General features: G+C 41.0%; 1 protein-coding gene across 1 annotated transcript in view; it reads right to left on the minus strand.

The window, feature by feature from the left end:
- Positions 1-24,309, minus strand: part of LOC311223697 (adhesion G protein-coupled receptor L2-like) — a gene marked incomplete at its 3' end in the record, with an annotated part of 165,386 nt that overhangs the window by 81,847 nt on the left and 59,230 nt on the right. The window contains exon 3 of the mRNA XM_084308469.1: positions 18,794-19,007. Coding sequence (XP_084164595.1) covers positions 18,794-19,007 — 214 coding nt within the window. The remainder of the gene's footprint in view (positions 1-18,793; positions 19,008-24,309) is intronic.

Here is a 24,309-nt window from a genome sequence, read left to right on the forward strand (position 1 = left end):
CTCTCAGACCTGTCCAATTGACAGCATCTGGTTGGTGTTTAGATAATGATCTGGTGTTACTTAGGCTATTACATTGTTTACTACAATTACTGTTGTTAGTGGGGCTGGGTATCAAGAACCATGGATTGCGATAGGAAACGATTCCTACAGTGTGATTCTGTCACGGTAATCGGAGGGAACTGCATTGAGCAAAATAACTCTACTCAACTGCCAGGACCTGTTGCCAGGACATCAAACGACTGGTTATGTGGGTTGTGTTAGCAAAGCATGTGGGCAGAGACTCTGTGTTTACTTTTCCTGGACTGTGGCTGACAGCAGCAAGCGCTCTAGTCTAATGTTTGGCTGAGCTTCACAAAAGAATTATGGAATATGGCAAAATGCAATACATGCAGCAAGAGTATTTCGCACAAGCGAGGAAGCACCTCCAATATGACAAGGATTTTTGCCTCAACCCTCCCAGGTCTCCCAGTCATATCCCCAGATAGTTAGTGGTAGCAATGTTAGCGCTTCACACTCAAGTAATCTCCTGCTAACATAGTATGGAGAGAGGTCTGGCACAGCGCTAACATAGTATGGAGAGAGGTCTGGCACAGCGCTAACATAGTGTGGAGAGAGGTCTGGCACAGCGCTAACATAGTGTGGAGAGAGGTCTGGCACAGCGCTAACATAGTGTGGAGAGAGGTCTGGCACAGCGCTAACATAGTGAGGTGAGAGGTCTGGCACAGCGCTAACATAGTATGGAGAGAGGTCTGGCACAGCGCTAACATAGTGTGGAGAGAGGTCTGGCACAGCGCTAACATAGTGCGGTGAGAGGTCTGGCACAGCGCTAACATAGTATGGAGAGAGGTCTGGCACAGCGCTAACATAGTGTGGAGAGAGGTCTGGCACAGCGCTAACATAGTGAGGTGAGAGGTCTGGCACAACACTAACATAGTATGGAGAGAGGTCTGGCACAGCGCTAACATAGTGTGGAGAGAGGTCTGGCACAGCGCTAACATAGTGAGGAGAGAGGTCTGGCACAGCGCTAACATAGTGGAGAGAGGTCTGGCACAGCGCTAACATAGTGTGGAGAGAGGTCTGGCACAGCGCTAACATAGTGTGGAGAGAGGTCTGGCACAACACTAACATAGTGTGGAGAGAGGTCTGGCACAGTGCTAACATAGTGTGGAGAGAGGTCTGGCACAGTGCTAACATGGTGTGGAGAGAGGTCTGGCACAGCGCTAACATAGTGTGGAGAGAGGTCTGGCACAGCGCTAACATAGTGTGGAGAGAGGTCTGGCACAGCGCTAACATAGTGTGGAGAGAGGTCTGGCACAGCGCTAACATAGTGTGGAGAGAGGTCTGGCACAGCGCTAACATAGTGTGGAGAGAGGTCTGGCACAGTGCTAACATAGTGTGGAGAGAGGTCTGGCACAGCGCTAACATAGTGAGGTGAGAGGTCTGGCACAGTGCTAACATGGTGTGGAGAGAGGTCTGGCACAGCGCTAACATAGTGTGGAGAGAGGTCTGGCACAGCGCTAACATAGTGTGGAGAGAGGTCTGGCACAGCGCTAACATAGTGTGGAGAGAGGTCTGGCACAGCGCTAACATAGTGTAGAGAGAGGTCTGACACAACGCTAACATAGTGTGGAGAGAGGTCTGACACAACGCTAACATAGTGTGGAGAGAGGTCTGGCACAGCGCTAACATAGTGTGGAGAGAGGTCTGGCACAGCGCTAACATAGTGTGGAGAGAGGTCTGGCACAGCGCTAACATGGTGTGGAGAGAGGTCTGGCACAGTGCTAACATAGTGTGGAGAGAGGTCTGGCACAGCGCTAACATAGTGTGGAGAGAGGTCTGACACAACGCTAACATAGTGTGGAGAGAGGTCTGGCACAGCGCTAACATGGTGTGGAGAGAGGTCTGGCACAGCGCTAACATAGTGTGGAGAGAGGTCTGGCACAGCGCTAACATAGTGTGGAGAGAGGTCTGGCACAGCGCTAACATAGTGTGGAGAGAGGTCTGGCACAGCGCTAACATAGTGTGGAGAGAGGTCTGGCACAGCGCTAACATAGTGTGGAGAGAGGTCTGGCACAGCGCTAACATAGTGTGGAGAGAGGTCTGGCACAGCGCTAACATAGTGTGGAGAGAGAGGTCTGGCTATGCAAGACACTCAAGTGTACTTACAGCTGACATTCACCTTTTGTATTGGAAGTACCGGTAAATGAACGATAATCCTTAGATGCAAGTTCACAGAGGATCCTACAGTACCACCTCCAGTTCATCCCCAGACACCCCCTATTAAAGAAAACTCGTTTCACTTTAGCTACAGTATGAAGGGTAGATGAGCACATGAAGAGTGGATGAATGTCACCGTGCAGTGATTTAAGATGAATGGCTTACATTCCTTGGCAACAGTTGTCTTCTTCCTTAGATACGCCTACTAGCTAAGCAAAATGCATTATTATCCACAGCAATATTAATTAATTGAATAAGCCTGTCTTGATATATTCTGGTCATAATGTATCTGCAATGAATGGCAATAGCTATAGGCCACAGGATAAAAACATGACATGGTTCACGATTGACTGATTATAGACAAAGTATAAAAGGTAAAAGGTAGACTCGTTTTTGTTATTAATATTTAATGTCCTCCCTCACCAAAAATGGTAGAATCCAGAGGAATTGAGATTCGAGAACTGAATTCAGAATTGAGATTCAAGAACTGAATTCAGAATTGAGATTCAAGAACTGAATTCAGAATTGATATTCAATATCTGAATTTGATTTCATTGGAGGATTACAGATCCAGCAGGACTTCCTCTAGAGATTACAGATCCAGCAGGACTTCCTCTAGAGATTACAGATCCAGCAGGACTTCCTCCAGAGATTACAGCTCCAGCAGGACTTCCTCCAAAGATTACAGCTCCAGCAGGACTTCCTCCAGAGATTACAGCTCCAGCAGGACTTCCTCTAGAGATTACAGATCCAGTAGGACTTCCTCCAGAGGAGATTACAGATCCAGCAGGACTTCCTCTAGAGATTACAGATCCAGCAGGACTTCCTCTAGAGATTACAGATCCAGCAGGACTTCCTCTAGAGATTACAGATCCAGCAGGACTCCCTCTAGAGGAGATTACAGATCCAGCAGGACTTCCTCTAGTCTAGAGATTACAGATCCAGCAGGACTTCCTCTAGAGGAGATTACAGATCCAGCAGGACTTCCTCTAGTCTAGAGATTACAGATCCAGCAGGACTTTCTCTAGTCTAGAGATTACAGATCCAGCAGGACTTCCTCTAGAGATTACAGATCCAGCAGGACTTCCTCCAGAGGAGACTGTAACGAGAACCAACGCCACGCACAACATCTTGTCAGTCTGCCTTCTCTTTTGAGGCCACTAACAATGGGAAAGCACTTCTGACAGATATTAAGAGTTGCAGTTCATTGAGCAGCTTCGAAGCTGAAGTGAAAGCATAACAAAGCATAAGGCAAAACAATAATGTATAATTCATATCTGGACTCCATCAGATTATGTAACTGTTGTCCTGATCCCTATTTACACCCTTGTGTATATATATACAGTATATGCATCTTGTATATTCCATAATAATTATGTATTATGCGTAACTGTGCAGTTACTGTATTTATTTTCTTAAATGTTTGCAGTTAAGTGTATTGATTATAACCTGCCAAGGGACTGCAGATGAATATTAGCTGAAGCAAAATCCAGTGCATCAAATGGCAACATTTATCTTTTAATATTAGTAGCTACACCCTTACAAATGAATAAATAAATCAGGATCAGAACCGGAATCGTTAAAATCCAAATGATACGCAATTCAGGGATAATATCTCCATGGCGATATTCTGATAGCGAAGCTTCTTTAGCATGGGTTCCAGTCTTAAAGCAGGGTACAGGAAACTCCGTAGATGGCTTTTGTTCGGTGTTACTGCTTGTGTCTTTAATTAACGTAGCCGCCTCGCCTTCAGACCGCAGCGGCAAACTGTCTGGCTAAGATACTTCCATTTCTACATCTTCTTCCTCTTCTTCATCTGCGGTCTACTATGAACTACTGCGGTCCTCGCATTTTATTCAAATGAAAGAAACAATGGTGGAGTTGTGTAATGATTATATATGTTTTTACATGGCTTTTGCCGCTATGGCATTTTATGGCGGCCGGACATCGCCACCTCCAAGATATTCTATGCCCATGTAGAACTGTGCTGAAACACTTCCTCGAGTAACACGGCCACGAAAAAGCGCCAATGCTAATTATTTTGGTTCAATCCTATAACTATATAGGGTTCACTGCGTTTTGCACGGACGGTTATTACCGTGGCTTATGTCGAGACTGGAGGGGGACGGCGGGACTGAGACACGTGACGGAGATGTGGCTACGAGACGAGAGGCGACAGAGACAAGGACAGAAAGAGTCATTTCAAGCTGAAACTAAAACTAAAACTCTGCAACTTCCTCACCAGCGGGAAAATAAGCAGCGGAGCTTTCTCACCTGTTCTGTCTTCGCTCTGAGAACGACACAGAGACTGGACACACACACATACGCACACACTCACATGCACACTCACACACACACACACACACACACACTTACACACACACACACGCACACACACACACACAGGTGCCCACATGGAGCTGCCCTGCATCCTCCTCCTCCTCTGCTCTCCCGTCTCACCTGCTCCACTTTAATAACGGGTCTTGGTCATAGAATTATATGGAAGTCGTCAAAACAGGAAATACTTCACATTTGAGGCGAGCCTCTGTGTATTAAGGATCTTGGAGAGCTTGGTGACGGCTCCCATTTCAACATCACTGAAGCATTACGATGGCCCAAGAAACTGTTGTTGATAAGTGCGTTGCTCAATAGCCCTTTTATTTATGCTTTCATGCTAAGATAACCCCCCTCAGAGCTATCAGGCCTGATAAATCATACAGCTGTCAATTGATAAGAATTGTAAATAGTAAATTAACATGTGGACAGCTGTACCAGGTTCAACTGAGCCAGCATTTCAAGAGACCCGTCTTATTTTCTCTTTTGCATACTATTATTGCTCTTTAATAAAGCAGAAGTATTACTTATCTGATTACTCAATTAATCGATGATCGGTAGAATACTCGATTACTAAAATAATCGATAGCTGCAGACCTAAATACATTATGTGTACATTATTTGATTGCAATGGCCAATCAAATTATAATTTTTTTTTCAGGATGTAACACGGCAGAGAGAGGAAGAGAGGGTTAGTGTTAGGGGTGTGCATAGACATCATTATCTGAATCTGTATCTGTTCAACCAAAATAATTATCTATATGTGTATCTGCATTTGGATAGAAGAGCGGAAGTGTATTGTCAAATACTTTTACATTATATGATGGGAACAGATGTAATCAAATTAACAAATGAACATTAGATTGAAGGAAATCACGTTAAATCCAGAAAAAAATATGTCTAACCTAATATTAATTAATTAGGCAATTAATTGGCAATGTAATTGTAGTGCCTTCAAAGCATCACATTGATGTAAATGTAATACTAAAATAATATTTACAACAGTATTGCATAACAGTAATAGTATACACGAAAATCCAGTTTAATTTAATTTGCAATCCATTGCTTCACAAACCACTGATGTCACTTGAACTTGAACACACATCACTGTGCTGTCACTTGAACTTGAACACACATCACTGTGCTGTCACTTGAACTTGAACACACATCACTGTGGTGTCACTTGAACTTGAACACACATCACTGTGCTGTCACTTGAACTTGAACACACATCACTGTGCTGTCACTTGAACTTGAACACACATCACTGTGCTGTCACTTGAACTTGAACACACATCTCAGTATGCTGTCACTTGAACTTGAACACACATCTCAGTATGCTGTCACTTGAACTTGAACACACATCTCAGTATGCTGTCACTTGAACTTGAACACACATCACTGTGGTGTCACTTGAACTTGAACACACATCTCAGTATGCTGTCACTTGAACTTGAACACACATCACTGTGCTGTCACTTGAACTTGAACACACATCACTGTGCTGTCACTTGAACTTGAACACACATCACTGTGCTGTCACATGAACTTGAACACACATCTCAGTATGCTGTCACTTGAACTTGAACACACATCACTGTGCTGTCACTTGAACTTGAACACACATCACTGTGGTGTCACTTGAACTTGAACACACATCACTGTGGTGTCACTTGAACTTGAACACACATCACTGTGCTGTCACTTGAACTTGAACACACATCACTATGCTGTCACTTGAACTTGAACACACATCTCAGTATGCTGTCACTTGAACTTGAACACACTTCTCAGTATGCTGTCACTTGAACTTGAACACACATCACTGTGCTGTCACTTGAACTTGAACACACATCTCAGTATGCTGTCACTTGAACTTGAACACACATCTCAGTATGCTGTCACTTGAACTTGAACACACATCTCAGTATGCTGTCACTTGAACTTGAACACACATCACTGTGGTGTCACTTGAACTTGAACACACATCTCAGTATGCTGTCACTTGAACTTGAACACACATCACTGTGCTGTCACTTGAACTTGAACACACATCACTGTGCTGTCACTTGAACTTGAACACACATCACTGTGCTGTCACATGAACTTGAACACACATCTCAGTATGCTGTCACTTGAACTTGAACACACATCACTGTGCTGTCACTTGAACTTGAACACACATCACTGTGGTGTCACTTGAACTTGAACACACATCACTGTGGTGTCACTTGAACTTGAACACACATCTCAGTATGCTGTCACTTGAACTTGAACACACATCACTGTGCTGTCACTTGAACTTGAACACACATCACTATGCTGTCACTTGAACTTGAACACACTTCTCAGTATGCTGTCACTTGAACTTGAACACACATCACTATGCTGTCACTTGAATGTGTTGCTGTCTGTTTAAATAACCATGAAATACTAGGGCAGGGTGTTAGTAGATGTTAAGTCAAAAGTCCATGAAACATATGACGGCTTTACATCTTAAATGGATGAATATTGACTGAGATACAAGGTATAACCACTTGCCACTGATTTTGTCTGCCTTAAATGTTTTTTTCACAGGCAATTCACTGTATTATTTTACAGATTACTTTTGTTTTTTTTACTTTATGTGTAAATGCCATAGAAATACAGTAAATGACCTTTTATCAGAATATTAACCATTAAATAAAGGTTGTAATCTGTAAATCTATTTGATTTTACTGTAATTTGACAGTAAGTATTTGGCAACCATTGATGCCAGACATTTACCGTTTTCTTGCAGCTTTTTTTCTTACAGTGTGGGTGGAGAGGAGAAAGGAACTGGGGCTTGTCAAGAGGATGATGTGAGAGGTGTATTGTAACACTGGACAGCGTTTACTCAATTCCTCACATCTTGTTCTTTCCATACAGAAATGTGAAGTCGTTTATGATTGCAGACATAGATCAGAGGTAGATCAGAAGCGAAGACACTTAAACCCTAACTGCTCCTTGCAAGGTCGCTTCCGCCGCCGGTGTGTGAGTGTGTGAGTGTGTGAGTGTGTGAGTGTGTGAGTCAACGGCTGAATGTGAGGCACAAGTTGTTGTTGTTGTTGTTGTTGTTGTTGTTGTTGTTGTTGTTGTTGTTGTTGTTGTTGTTGTAATTCACAGGAAATTCACTGTATTATTTTACAGATTACTTTTGTTTTTCTACTTAAGTGTAAATGCCATAAAATACAGCAAATTACCTTTCATCAAAAATAAAGGTTGTAATCTGTAAATGTATTTGATTTTACTGTAATTTGACAGTAAGTGTTTGGCAACCGTTGCTGCCTGACATTTACAGTTTTTTTTACAGTTTTACTTTTTACAGTGTATGTAAAGGTTAGTCCATTTAGAGGTAAAGGCATCCCGGGTTCAGTTCACGGTAGCAGTAGCTACTTCTGCAAAAAAAAAAAATTATAAAAAAAAAAATGACAGCTGCCACAAAGACAATACTTGTGGCAACTAGGGAAGAAAGACAACATGAATAATAGGAGCACATTTCTAAAAGACGGCGGGGGGATAGGGGGGGGGGCAATTTGCTTCCCCCGGTGCTCCCAGTTTGATTTTCAATCAAATTAGAGTCTGTTAAACTCAGAGTGACCCGTCTAGCTCCATTTTATCTGAAATGCTGATGAGGTTCATGGCACAATTATCAAGCCAGACATCTCTCTCAGGAGGCTGTTGATGGCAGTGAAGCCATTGAAAAATTAAATCAGTTCCAGGGGCCACATAATGGCAGCAAAAAGAAACAATATATTGCTTTTGGAACACACACACACACAGGCGAAACACGTGCACGCACAAACACACGCACGGAGGCATGCAAGCGTGCGTGCATACTAAGACAGCATTGTGGAAATGCCATAGACTACTGGGAGTCTGCACCGACACCGTTAGGTCAGATCAACGTCGGATCAACGCGAGCGGCACGGCAGCATTTATTTTGCAATCTACCCCGGCTGTGACTACATCAAAGAGGAGTCTCAAAGTTTGCCAATGGAAATTGTGATTTCTGGACATAAAATGCACATAATCACTGCCGGCTTGAATTCTATCCAGTCGTTTTTATCACCGGCCAAGCATTTCGAGATGAATAACAACTTTGTTTAGTCCAGAATGATGTACACCTATATATACCTATTTATTAATTCATGCGTGGCACCATATAAGGAAAAACCCTTCCCTTCCTCATCATGAGAATACTATGGGTGGGGGAAAAACGAAAGGATTGTAGCCTATTGGTATGAAACAGCATTTTCTTTCGTTGCCTGCAATTGAAATCAGTGGCCTTTCTCTCCTCCCAAATATGATGAGAGATAAAAAAAAAAAAACAATCAGGGTGGAACTCTCTTTGTCACGGCACCTGCTACCCAGTTTGCACAATGGCACCAGCATCCACAAACGAGTGCATGTTGGCCTCTTGGGGAAGCGAGACCCATAGTCTACAGAGCTGGGAAAAGGATCGACAGGATGCCGGAATGTCACTTCTAGGCTTTTTCCAACATATATAGCACAATGAAAATTATCGATTTTAGAGCAGCAATATGGAGAGGATATTGGACAACTTTCAGGAGTGTTAAACCAAGGCAGCATACACAGGAGAAACTGACTAAATTTGAATGGCAAGAGGGGAATAGGCTACTCACGTGGAGATGTCATTTTTTTCTAGGTATAATATATATATTATAATCGCAGCGTAATCAATGGATTGTGATAAGGAAGAACACAAGTTGCATTATGTATTTGCATGTGGATAGCTCAGAAAATCCATATAAAATGTCTTAATCCTTTGATGATTTATGGATAGACTGGCTGCCTGGTAGTTTAACAAGTCAATAAAGTTAGGCTCTCGAAAGAAATGACAAGGATCAGAAAAATTAACAACTTACTTTAGAATTTTGATGTAGGCCTACAATAGAACTGTTTATTTAGCCCATTCATGTCTGCTTTATTATACCACAGGGTACTTCACAATTAGGCTAAGTACTGACCCTACCACCTGCTCCCTGGTGCCTCAGAGTGCTTCAAAGTGCCTCAAAGTGCCTACATAATTATGAAATACATAATTCAACAATCTTGCCAACTCATCTAGCCTATTAATACCTTCAATCAGGACACTGAAATCTTGCTGCAGATGGCCAAAATGAAGCGATCACATCATGTACCATGTAACATGTTAGGCATCAATTATGCATGGATTTCTTTGTTGTGGACATGTATTTACATAGCAGCCTTCTACGCTGCCTGAGTAGATTGCTGCTTAGATTCATTCCCTCACCTCATCCTATAATGACTATGAGGCAAGCCCTAACCGTAACCCTTATCCTTACCTTACCGTGACCCTAAGAGCCAAGCCAAGCCCTAACCATAACCCTTATCCTTACCTTAACCTGACCCTAAGAGCCAAGCCCTAACCGTAACCCTTATCCTTACCTTACCGTGACCCTAAGAGCCAAGCCCTAACCATAACCCTTATCCTTACCTTAACCTGACCTAAGATAGCTCCTTTAATTTGTGGTGACCGGACGGCGTCCCCGCAGGGGGGGGGGGGGGGGGGGGTTGGTCTTCTTTTCATCACTCATGGGGGATATTTGGTAGAATAACAAGGGCGCGCACACACACACACACATGCGCGTGAACACACCAGACATGCAGTCAACCCTAATATCAGTATATATGTAGACCATTTTCTAGAGGGGTGGTCCAATAATGTCTCAGGAAATAGGTCGTTAGAAATTAAGTGTTAGCATCCAGCGAGCGCTTTCAACTCGGGGTCTGACCCAATATCCGGGCGAGACATCTCATGAACTTGTAATTACTGTCAAATGCTTGTGTTTATTCTGTATTTACTGGAGCTGTCCTCAAGGCAAGTCGGTGGGGTTTATAACCTTTTTTCTATTTAATTTGTAAACCCCCAGAAGAGGGTAAATCTGTCAGATCAGTAGCCTACATCTTAATCTCAAACTATTGATTTGTTCTTACTCGGCTGTCATTGTGACATGCCGCCGAACTCTAAATGTGAGGATTTTATATTATGTGGAATGTTATCTTGGTATACTAATGATCCGTGTCCAAAAAAAACAAAAGAAGAAAATGCTATACTGCATATGCGTCATATAATTACTTTTTTAAAGTCTTCAGTGAAAACTAAGAGCAAACAAAAGCGTTAAAGACCAACAGAAAGTCGCCCACGGTTCAAACGCATTTTCCGAATGCGACACACCTTTGGGGGCAGGGCGGAAGGTCGATTTGATTGACATTTGATTGACATCCTAATGTCAATCAATGACAATGACATCCATCCCATGCATCGGAGGGTACTCAAGCACAGAATGGCGTAACTCGCGGAGTAGGTACTGTATGTTTTACCAGGAAGAGGAAACAATGGACGGAAATAAAAAGGAAATGATTTTTGTGACATTGTTTGAAAATGTCATGGGATCTTTAAGTACAAATTATCTCAGTTATAAGTATTAGATTCGATTAGATTCGATTAAAATGTATTGTCATCATACAGCACAAGTACATTACAACAAAAATAAGTTTGGTATCCAACCAGAGTGCAAATGTACAGGTGATTAAACTGGGTAAAAAATATACAAATGAGTACTACTGAGTGTAGTGCTAGGGCCTAACAAAATTAATAGTTGGTTTCAGGTTGCCGACCGACCCTGCCGATTTAGGTGCGACCCATTATATTTTATGAGTTTTTAAAAAAATTATTATAATAATAAAAAAAAAAAAAAACGTTTTTTTTTTTTTTTTTTTTTTTATTCAGTTTCATAGAAATCTTAGTCAAACATTTAGTATTATGGATATTAAACATGCTGGCAGAGTACATGCATCCATGTTGTTGTGAACATTTTAATTAAATAAATAAATTCCCTATCCATAGTCGCCGTGGGAAAGAATAAAATAAAAAAATTAAATAAAATAAATTCCCTACCTACCCATGGCCAAACTGACAACCAACCTGAAACCAACTATTAATTTTGTTAGGCCTAATCAGATGTATGTACAGAGTTGTAGTATAATATGCACAGTGATACAGGTGTGAAGACAGTATGGTAGTAGTCATACTGTCCAGCAGTGTAACTAGTAAAAGTAGGACATGATATACTGTAGATATAGTAAAGGACTATGTGCAGGTAAGTACAGGCAGGTGTGGATAGGTATATATGTGGCGTGAATAAATATATATGGTATACAGCACTATTGTTCATAATATCATACAGATCTATGGGTTATATGCAGGTGTACAAGCACGTATATAGAGGGGTTATATGCAGGTATATTCAAATAAAGAGTGTAGACTTCCATTGGGAGCAGGTTCATTTGCCGTGAACTTGCATCCACCCCTCTGGAAGTTGCCTGAGTTGAATCTGGACCTCTATGAAATCTTAATCTGGTGTGCTTTAAATAAACAGTAACACCATATGTACGGAAAGGGGAAGTACAAGGCGCTGTGCTGTCAAGCGGCAACGATGCAGCTCCTCGGAGAGCCTCGCAAGCACTTCTGTCACTGATATAAATAGTGTAAGTACCTATCATTATTCAATGCCCAGCAACTGATGGACAGTTTCAACTTTTTGCATTTTTTCTTCTTCTCCTCTTCTTCTATGAATAGTTCTTATAAAGCAAAAGCCAAACTTGTGGTAAAACTGTAACGCTTATTTTCATGGAAAACCTGTTTGGGGTGTTAACCATTTCACTAACACACTACTGACAGTAGTGGTAGTGAAAGGGTAAACCTTATGTAGTGTGATAGTGAAAATGTTAACCTTCTGTAGTGTGATAGTGAAAACGTTAACCTTATGTAGTGTGATAGTGAAAATGTTAACTTTTTGTAGTGTGATAGTGAAAATGTTAACCTTCTGTAGTGTGATAGTGAAAACGTTAACCTTATGTAGTGTGATAGTGAAAATGTTAACTTTTTGTAGTGTGATAGTGAAAATGTTAACCTTCTGTAGTGTGGTAGTGAAAACGTTAACCTTATGTAGTGTGGTAGTGAAAGGTTAAAAGTATGTAGGGGCGACAGTAGCTCAGGAGGTAGAACTGTCATTTGGTAATCAGAAGGTACCCGGTAAAATTTTCGCTCCTCCCACCTGCATGTCGAGGTGTCCTTGAGCAAGACACTTAACACCTAATTGCTCCCGATGAGCCGGTTGGCACATTGCATGGTTGCCTCCGCCATCGGTTTGTGAATGTGTGAGTGAATGTGAGGAACAAATTTGTAAAGTGCTTTGGATAAAAGCGCTATATAAATGCAGTCCATTTAGTGTGATAGTGAAAGGTTAACCTTCTGTAGTGTGGTGGTTAAAGGTTAACCTTCTGTAGTGTGGTAGTGAAAGGTTAACCTTCTGTAGTGTGGTAGTGAAAGGTTAACCTTCTGTAGTGTGGTAGTGAAAGGGTTAAAGGCCCAATCTGGATGTTTTTACTATATAAGTGTGGTTGTATATTATACATTCTTGAATGATTTGATCTGTAGATGAAAGATTTGCTTTTTGGAACGTTCTTAATCCGTTGTAAGTCTGAATAACTGTTTGTTTCATTCCGAAGTTTACAAACATTACCAACGTCAAACAAACATTAGTACACCCACAAAATACATTGGGAACTCAGTCAACCAACTCTAAAATTAAAAGATGTCTCTATTGTTATTTCTTATTTTTGGTGGTGAGGGCTATTTTGTTTTTTTGTATTTTGAGGGCCCATTTGTTTACGCTTGGATCACTGACTGGGGCTTTAAATGTAAGTCGGTCTGAAGGCCAAAAGTTTGACGGAACCAAAGTCTCACTCCTCATTAGAGAGTGGTCTCCATTGATCAAGCATGTTAATGATACACTCCTCGGGAAGAACATATGAGCCAGAGGCACAGTGTGGTCCCAGGCCATTACAGCGATCAATAGCCTTGTTATTGAATACTTACAATGAAGCTCATTACTCAAAAAAGAAATCAATAGATGCAAGCCACTTAATCAGATCTCATATCCGAATATGCCTTTTTTGGTGAAAATGATTAATCAGGATGTGGTGGGTGTCGTCTTTACTAGTCCTCTCGGTATTTCGAAAAGCACTGGTGGTTTGATTGTAATCGATATAGTTAAGTCCCAAATGGCGAGGTTATACAAAACTCAATTTATCCTAGTTTATTAGAATTAGAATGTTACCCTGTTAATTCTGGCAGCAAAATGTCTGACAGCATGCAATTCTCCGGGGGAGATGTGTTCGGACATATGGACACTGCGCCTAGGTAGAGCGAGGGCATGATAAGCAAAAAGTGTTTCATATCTCTCATCCATCCTCATCGTCAGACAGCATCACCGTATCAAAGCCCACTCTTCATGGTGACATCGTGGCTGTGGGTGGTTCTGAACCTAGGTTGGATGGGTACGACCTCCGAGAGGCATTACACATTTGGTGACGGTTTGTGACAGTGGAAGTGGATGTTTTCACCTCCAGAGAAAGCACACTATGCCCACTGTGGCTCTTGCTGAAGCCAAGCAACAACCCCACTCTTGGGGTAGATATAAATAATAGTAATAACAATAATAATAATAATAATAATAATAATAATAGAAATATTGGATTTGCAATGCACCTTTCACCGTACAAAATAAGATATAAAAAAATAGATATAGTTAAATAAATAGATTCAAGGGGAAGACAGCAATTTGTAGGAGACTGGGAGCCAGTGCAGTGGTGTGAGAAAGGAGGTGATGTGATGGTGCTTCAGAACTTGTTTTGGAAGTACTGGAGCTTCTGGAGGCTCCAAGGATGAAGAGTGTGTTGCGGTAGTCTAGCCTTGAGGAGACAAAAGGCGTGAACTAGTTTCTCTGCATCACACAGGGAGAGAGTGGGCCAGTGATTGACAATGTCCTTGTTATGTCTTACACAACCTGGGAGGCATGGAACTATGGACAAATTGCATGGGTAGGTATAGAATGATGTTCAGGAGCCAGTGACTGTTTCGGATGATCCAAAGGGCTAGCTTTGAAGCTCTGCGCAAACTCATATAACTACATTACAGATAATAATAATAATAATAATAATAATAATAATAATAATAATAATAATAATAATAATAATAATAATAATGATAATGATAATGATAATGATAATGATAATAATAATAATAATAATAATAATAATAATAATAATAATAATAATAATAATAATAATAATAATAATAATAATAATAATAATAATAATAATAATAATAATAATAATAATAATAATAATAATAATAATAATAATAATAATAATAATAATAATAATAATAATAATAATAATAATAATAATAATAATAATAATAATAATAATAATTCATTTATTTTATAAAGCGCTTCTCAATGACCCAAAGTCGCTGGATACAGATACATTCATATTCATCATTGTTGTTATTGTTGTTTGTGGTGGTTGTGCTGATAATACCAGCAATGTGAGTGTCAATGCAATCATTACGCTATTTCGATATATTGTCATGCAGTCTTACATCTCCTGGGGAGGTGTTCACTAGAAGAATTCCTGTACACATTATCACCCACTTGAGTCTGCTAATTGCTTGCAGCTGAATGTTCTAATTGAGCCACAGCAGTCCTAAGGCTATTTTCATCAAATCATTGTGTGCTGCTAATAAATTCAATATGCCAACCAGATATAAAAACAACGCAGAGTGCCAAACAAGACTCACAGAAGCCTCAATCAAGTCTCTCTCTCTTCACACTTCAGTACCGCATGCATGTATAATGTTTAAAAGTGAACACTGCTTTCAAAATGTAATAATTTGTCTTCTTTTTCCAAATGTCAAATAGTAGACCTGGGTAAGGGTCTAGAAACAAATATTGGCTGGTTCTCAATTCCTTATCGATGGATACAGACGCCAGACCATTTATTCTTCTCTCCACAGAGCAGTGGTGTGCGGTACGTTTGGTTTGTTTTTAACTCATGAGACTTAGAACGGTGACTCGTGGGGAAGGAGCCTGAGGACTTGGACCACCTGGCTACCAGACCCCATGCTGCATTTCCAAATAAGCAAAAAGGAAATTCGAGATTTTTCTGTTTTGAAGAAAATTGATTTTGGCAGCAGAGGCATTGTTTCCTTCCAATTCTTAATCTATTTCTATGAATACACAAAAAAAATATATATGTCACTAATTAGTCCCATATGCAAGGTTGGAATGCAATTCCACGCTGTGCCTAAATATATAGCTGTTTGGAATGTGTGCATTGATCATGCAATTAGTATTTGTGGTAATTATAATTTCTGGTTGGTTTCCGCATTAATAATGCAGTGATTTTATCACTAGGTAGTCATTGGATCTATTGAGATACACACACACACACACACACTCACACACACGCACAAGAACACACAAACACACTATCTCAAAGTGAACACTGAAATTATGGCCAAACTCTGGTGTTCCAGAATAGAGTGCAGCCCGTGATGAGAACAGCCCTCATCGTAAAAAGGAGAAGCCGGCTAGAAAGACTCTCACTGCTCCTCTCCTGCTGCTGCTCGAGACTCTGCCGGAGCGGCTGAGGGCAGAGCCATGTGCCCAGGGCCATGCATGGGGAGGGGGGAGGGGGGGGCACAGCCTGAGCCTCTTAAGACAGACTGCGTGAGTCAGCTATCTGACTTCATCAAATACAGCTTGACAATAACCCCTCTGAATACAAGGGGCTCTGCTGTTTTATTTCATTATTTCTTATTTCCCAAGCGGGGGTGAGGCCAGGAGCTGCTGACAGTCTCATACCGTCCAATATCTCTGGCCGTGACACTCATATGTCATTCTATCCCATGCACTTTGGCTCAGGCGGCCTCCCTATGTGACAACTGGCCTCATGTATAAGGTCTCATGTATATAGTGTTGCCGGTGGCACCGTAATAGTGTGTGTGGATACGCACGTGTGTGTCTGTGTGTGTCTGTCTGTGTGTGTCTGTGTGTGTGTGTGTGTGTGTGTGTGTGTGTGTGTGTGTGTGTGTGTGTGTGTGTGTGTGTGTGTGTGTGTGTGTGTGTGTGTGTGTGTGTGTGTGTGTGCGCGACTGTGCACATGCATTTATGTGTGCATGCAACCACACTGTCCATTGAATTGCATGACGGGTGTAAAATGTAAAATGCCGGGGGCCATTTATCCGACTATTAACCTCTTAACAGGCACCCAGAAAAGTGGCCATTTTTGAACTTGAGGACTGCATACTTTTTTTGCAAAGCTTAGCTTTATACTTTATACTTATAGCACATGCATGAGCCTGGTCTCTTTTGATAGATACAATTCTGCCGTTACTAATGCAAAAAAGGGAAATCACTTTTAGTGCTAATGAAATAGAGTAACAGAGCGTTGAGTTGAACTTGTGTACTCATATGTTTCTGTAGTGGTTGCCAGATTCCATATTCCAATATTCAAACATAGAGGTATAAGCCTGAAGTCTTATGTAGTACAGGTCAAAATTCTATAAAAATCCGTTCAGAAATGGGTCTTTAAGATACATCAGAGTAAAATCGCCGACAAAAAAAAAAGCTTTCCAAAATCCATTCCTGTGTATTCTGAAGTCTGAATCACTTCAAGTTTTTGCTCGTCAAATTTCACCTAGTTCCCTTATTCGCATCCCCCCACGTAGGGTATCGTTGGAAAGGTATACTTGTTGGCTACAACACTGACAAATCATTTTCACCATCAGTGGATGATTGGCAGTTCTGGAGCGTCTGGAGTCCAGGGTTGTCATCTGAAGCACGGCGTGTGAAAAAGACACGTGCCTGACATATTTATTTTTTATTTATATATATATATATATATATATATATATATATATATATATATATATATATATATATATATATATATATATATTTTTAGCACATTATTTAAAAAAAAAAAGTGCTAGGAGGGAACGAAGCCCAAAGGGCTTGTACAAAGTTACACTCCCATCGTTGTCCATAAACAATATGGACGAATTACATGTACACATGGACTACAAAATAAACTACAAAACAGGATCAGAGACATAAGGCAGACACTAATGCGAAAACATGGAACATTTACACGAGTCAGTAACAAGAACAGTTTTTTTTCTTTTTTGTACAAGAGGGCAAAGACAGAGGAGAATAGCATATTAACGGTATATAATGAGGAAAAGGAAACAAGCAGTCATACTAACAGAAGATGTAACACTGATGACACAGGAGTAACTTAATGTGACAGTGATTTATGATGAAATTAAATGAGATTTTAATTGTTTTTTGAATATGGATAAGGAGGTTGTTGACCTCAATGATGAATTTAGAGTGTTCCAGAGTTTAGGGCCTCTAAAGCTAATGTTGAATTGATGGCTAGTTGTCCGACAGAAAGGTAAGTGGAGTTTATTGCTATGGTGTGTTGGATATGAGTGAAATTCTGATGAAAATATGAAGAAACTATGGAAGGTATCAGGAAGATCTTGCCTATTGTTGCCATTGCCTATATCGTCATGTAACTCGAGAACCGAGGCACAGATTTGGTCGAGTAAGGTGGCGTTCGAATGACAACAAATAGATCTTTCGGACGTTATATTATATGTTCGGCGAAAAATGCAGCCCGAGCCGCTAAACGCTCGCAAAGTGCCGTGACTTGCGTGCAAGTGCTCGTGAGCATGTAAACGTCCCCGGTGCACGTTATTTGGTTAATCTGACTGCTTCCCATGTGATAGTGGTCTACCGGTCAGTCCTGCCCAAGAGTCTCACCTTTATCTGACCAGTAGGATATATACCAACGGGGAACAGCAGAAGAGCAATCTCCTGGGCTGGCATTAAGTAGAGGTTCTGAGGCGATATCTGGATCAAACCCCATACTGGACTATATTGCCGTAGTTGGTAAATACTGATATTATCGATTCAATGAGATTTCTTTTTTTTTTGCATTTTTTACGTGGATTATGTTTAAAACATTACTGGGTTATCACTTGTTGGCCTTGCCTCAAAGTAAATAAATCACTGTGAGCCATAAGATTAAGGTAAGGTAAGGGTAAAGGTGTATAAACAGCTATACCAGAGAGTTTCTCCAGTGAGTCTTAAGATCAGGGTAAAGGTGTATAAACAGCTATACCAGAGAGTTTCTCCAGTGAGGTTGAGTTTAGGGTTATAGTAAGGGTTAAGTTTTATTAACAACATGTTTAGGTGAAAAAGGTTCAGACTTCGCAGCTCGGCCAACAAGCAAGTGGCCGGGCTTCGGACGCCATCCTTACCTTTGCGACATGATCTTGTAGGCGTCCGGGAGGTAGCAGTTGATGTTCTCCATCTGGAAGGGGTCGGCGTCACAGATCTTGTCATCCGTCCGGCCGTAGTTGGCGCTCTCGATCATGATGACATCACTCCCCGGACAGCGCAGGTCAATGGGGTAACCCTCGCAGGACAACTCCCTCCGCACCAAGCCAAACGGCAGGGCGGCCCGGCTGAAGCCTGGAGGAGAGAGAGAGACAGAGAGAGAGAGAGAGAGAGAGAGAGAGAGAGAGAGAGAGAGAGAGAGAGAGAGAGAGAGAGAGAGAGAGAGAGAGAGAGAGAGAGAGAGAGAGAGAGAGAGAGAGAGAGAGAGAGGAGAGAGAGAGAGAGAGAGAGAGACAGAGAGAGAGAGAGAGGAGAGAGGAGAGAGAGAGAGGAGAGAGAGAGAGAAGAGAGACAGAGAGAGAGAGAGAGAGAGAGAGACAGAGAGAGAGAGAGAGAGAGAGAGAGAGAGAGAGAGAGAGAGAGAGAGGAGAGAGAGAGAGAGAGAGAGTACTTCTGTCAGTACAATAGGAAATCAATGGGGGGGGGGGTGTGTTGCTGGGGTGGACAGAAGAGGACCAAGGGGAGAAGAAGCTTCCATTACATCATTATTCAGTGCTTACAGACTCAGAAGAATTGAAGTAAAGAGAGTGTATTCATGAATGTACTTCACCCTCTTTTTTATTTTATTTCAAGCACCGTGAAAGCAATACGGGTCACGCCGATACAGGCAGGACTGGGCTTTTTCACCATCCATCAATATATCGGGTGGACATTCCCAGGCCTGATTGACAATCGATGACGGTGCCTACAGAACGATGATGAGCATGCTCCATATCGAGCACAAATGATGAGCATGCTCCATATCGAGCGCAATGATGAGCATGCTCCATATCGAGCGCAAATGATGAGCATGCTCCATATCGAGCACAAATGATCAAAACATAATATCCAAATACGAAGTTTGGCGTGTCCCGCAAACAAATGATCTATTCCAATCAATTGATCACTCGATCGATGGATCCCCGCTTTTACTAGCTTCTTTGGAATAACAACTGTCATCTAAACTGTCAACCATTATTACAGTGTCTATCATCGGGAATCTTTAGCTTTATTTGGAAATCCATTTTTCCATCGCCAAAAAGGAAAGGCTTCTCTACAACACAGTAAAATTTAATCCATTTTACAGCACTGACAGTTGAATGAAGGGGCTGTCGGGAAACTGTGTGTGTGTGCGCGTGTGCGTGTGTGTGTGTGTGTGTGTGTGTGTGTGTGTGTGTGTGTGTGTGTGTGTGTGTGTGTGTGTGTGTGTGTGTGTGTGTGTGTGTGTGTGTGTGTGGGGGCGCTTGCCAAACAACTGTTCTTAAAGTCAAAGTGAACTATTTTGCTCCATTTACTTCATCTCCCAAGTTGATTTATTTATTATCAGGACAGCTTTACCCCAGCAAAAAAAGTTAAATCGTCCGATGCAGACCAGGGGTGTTTTTTTTTCTTGTTTTTTTATCGAACGGAGAGAATCTACGCAAGGTACACCATAACCTCTTAAGCCCTAGCCCTATTTTCTGAAAATCTGCCTAAAAAATAGCATACCTAAGTAAATGGAAGATTGCTCCACTTCTACAAGGTCCATTAGCATGTTATTGGTATCTAGGGACATCTATGGATTCCCAGTGTCAGAAATATTGTGTCTGTTACTAGGCTTGAGTAATTGTAATGAACCAAAGGAGAATATAAATTCTATAGATTTAAAAAAAAAATTACAGTGAATAGCACCATGCTAAAAATGACCAGACATGAAACACTGCCACTGAGCTCGTTCAGCACCTTCTTGAGATCAGGTGTACAGAAATCTAAGCAAATGAATAAAGGGAAGATGAGTAAACAGAAGTTTTGTAGATACAGTACTGAATTCTGCCATCTGGACACATGCAATTTGAAATATTATTATAGAATATAGAATATCAGGCCTATAAATGATTTTATTATAGCCAAGTCGCACATCTATGGATCGGGCCAAATCTCCTCTTTCCAATGGCAGACTTCAATCTGGATTTAGTATCACCTGGGCATGATCCACAAACCGTGAATGAAATCTACTGTAAGTACAGTTACTTTTTTATAATGGAAATTGCTCCGCCATTTTAAGATAGATAAAATAACTGCGTTCTAATTTATGCCAATAATGTTTAGGTTTGTGGTAGATAATCACGAAAAATAAGATAAATAAAAAATGAAATCCACAAGTCATATGATTGACAGGAGCTGGCTTGAGCTGGGTAGTGTCGTTTTTAGAAATTCCAACGTAATTTGAAAGCTCTGGGTCTCCTCTCCTCATATGACTACAAACAAAATGGTGGCACGCATTCAAAATGGTTGATATTTGCTAGTTTCTGAATACACTTCCAAAACTAATATTTCACTAATAACACTTATTGGTAAACAAACGTATTGCTGAAAATATACACTATGACTGCTGTTTTGACAAGGTTAGGGTCTTTACTCTTGGCAATTTCTTTTTAAAAACACAACAGTGTGACAATAGATAGATGACTAGCTGCGTAACCCAATTGCGCGATAAAGTGGAATAGATTAAGAATAGGTTAACGAATTCCATATAAATCTCTAGCTCATTAACGATACACTCATTAACGATACAGCAGATATTGTGAGGATACTGGGATACTGTATACTGTACACACACCCGCAAGCGCATGCATGCTCCATAACGCAAAGCAATTTGAGACTCCAAATGATAATAATAATATTTTATATAATCTCCCAAAATGAGATTAGATTAGATTCAAATGTATTGTCATTTTACAGCACAAGTACAATACAACATCCAACCAGAGTGCAAATGTAACAGTAAAGTGCAACAGTAATATACAATCAAGCCGTTTCTACACTGGCTCTTAGATGTGCGCAAGCAATGTAATAAATAAATAAAACCAACAATAAATAATATCATAGAGAAGAAGACAGTATATGGCACATTAATACAGTATCTTTATAATTATTTAATTACACAGAAGTATGTAGTATCGGCAATCCCCAATGACTTGTCCCAGAGAAAGCTGTTGAACCCACAGGCGCACAAAGGTATGTTCGACTTACGACTGCCTTTTCGAGTTCATAACTTTATATGTTGTGTCTGTCCAATAATACTATGTTTGTTACTTTGTTATTTTTTCCCCCCTATGTAAAGCGACCTTGGGTCTCTTGAAAGGCGCTATATAAAATGAAGCTATTATTATTATTATTATTATTATTATAAATCCTACATAAATCCTACAAAGAATTTACAATATGAATGCCGAATAAGTACATAAATCGAGTTACGAAGGAATTCCTTGGTAACTTTTACGTATGTCCATTCGAGAATGAGGACCATTGTTTGTACTGTCTACTCAAAGACATTTCCTTGAACTCTGCTAAGGGGAGAGGGATCCTTTTACCCCATTGGATCCTTCATCAATTAACAACCAATACGATTATCTTTGTCTGATTAAATGTTTATGCTGCCGTCGTTCCCGAGGAAATTAGTATTCCTCACCAGGAGAAGCTTCCATGGCACTTTGTGCAGGATGATAACTGTCAGTTTACATTGCCTGATAGCTCAGTTTGTGCGCCAATCAGCGGGTATTGCTCAGGTGCTCAGTGCTTTACATCGACCGAGGCAGACTTAAAGGTAAACAATGGCTGTGTCTCTGCGGAGCGGGGCAGCTGTCTGAGCCTATCTCGCTTCTATCAGAGTTTATTTGTTTGAGAGCATTATTCTCACAGGGGGAAGATCCTCTTTCCTCCTTTTGACAACAAACTTTCTCATGTGACCACTAGGCATGAGAAAGGGTAGAGCCTTTCCGACTATGATAGCATGTAGCTGTACTTCAAAGTGTTTGCACTGCCCTTTCCTCTCTCGGAGTGGAAGAAGAAAAACGCTTAAGGTTCTACGCTATTAGAATTCAGCAGAGGTTTTGGCTCGTGGGAAAAAAGAAAAAATGGAAACATGCCACGTCAACGGGGCTTGACAGCTAATCTCGCGTTCATGTCGATGCATTCCAGTGCAACTCGATCAAGAGTCAGCCGCACAATATGTAATAAGTAGGAGAACCTATGTAATACATCAATCAATGGCAAATTACAATTCAAGAAAATAAAAAGAAAGAGGGTGGTGCTTGAGATGAATTTGGGACATTATGATTGACAAAGTGAAAGAGGTTTGATCAAACTGAGCCATAATGCCTTTGGTGGTGACATCTCATAAATACCTATATCTATGGTTTAACTACGCTATGCTCCACCACTCTAGAGCTAACATAACACACATATAACAGGTAAAAAAGTCAAAATTGTTCACAACATGTGTCTGAGCAATCAATGTTTTTTATATCTGTAGAATACTATATCTCTATCTGTACATTTCATATATATTTTTTTTTATCCACTTTTTCTCCCATTTTCTACATTTTTCTCCCATCCCAATTTCGTATCATCCAATTCAACCCTCCCCTGTCACGAACGCTGTTTCTTGCCTCCCACAAGCCGGCTGCAATGTGGACTAAGTCATACATAGCACAAGTCCCCTCCGGTACTTGAGGTAACAGCAGTCGCATCTTTTCACCTGCGCAGCTCGATCTTTCAGTGGCGAGGAGTAACGCGTGGGAGGCTCACGCTGCCCCCGACACTTCCTGATTCTACTGCGCAGGCGCACCAACCGACCTGTGGGAGTCGCTGTCCACAACGCCCGATCCCCACCCATCAGTTTCCCACCCCCTAATATGGCCAATGTGTATTAGTATGAACGACCAGCTAAACTGAAAGCAATGTGGAGCGCTGGGCTCGAACAGGCGAGCCCAGCGTCTCTGCATTTGTGGCGAGCGCCTTGCCCGTTTACGCCACGTAGCCGCCCGTACATTTCATATTCTTACTAGTTACGCTGCTGGACAGTATGACTACTACAGTACCATACTGTCTTCACACCTGTATCACTGGACATATTATACTACAACTCTGTACATACATCCGATTAGCACTACACTCAGTAGTATTAATTAATATATTTTTTACCCAATTTAATCACCTATACATTGTATATTACTATTGCACTTTACTGTTAAATTTGTACTCTGGTTGGATGCCAAACTGTATGATGACAATACATTTGAATCTAATCTAATCTTTTGTTGTTGTTTGTTTTTATCAATAGCTTCACAATCGCCTTTACGTCTTTTTCAGACGTTAACACCTTTTTTAGCAGGACTGTTAAAACATATGATTTGCTGAAGGGAAGGTAATGTTAGGCTACAAATTGCAATTAAAATATAAACGGATTCAAACCAAACTAAGGGCGGAATCCACAAAGGGTTTGCGCAGCTTTTTCCGACACAAAGCTGGTGCAAAGAAAAATCATAATTCATATTCTCCTTTGTGTCATCACAATTTAAGCAAGCTTAGTAATAGACACAATATTTCTGACACTGTGAATGCATTCCCTGAGGTC

Source organism: Notolepis coatsorum (genome assembly GCF_963971535.1).
Source record: "Notolepis coatsorum genome assembly, chromosome: 2".
Lineage (NCBI taxonomy): Eukaryota > Metazoa > Chordata > Actinopteri > Aulopiformes > Paralepididae > Notolepis > Notolepis coatsorum.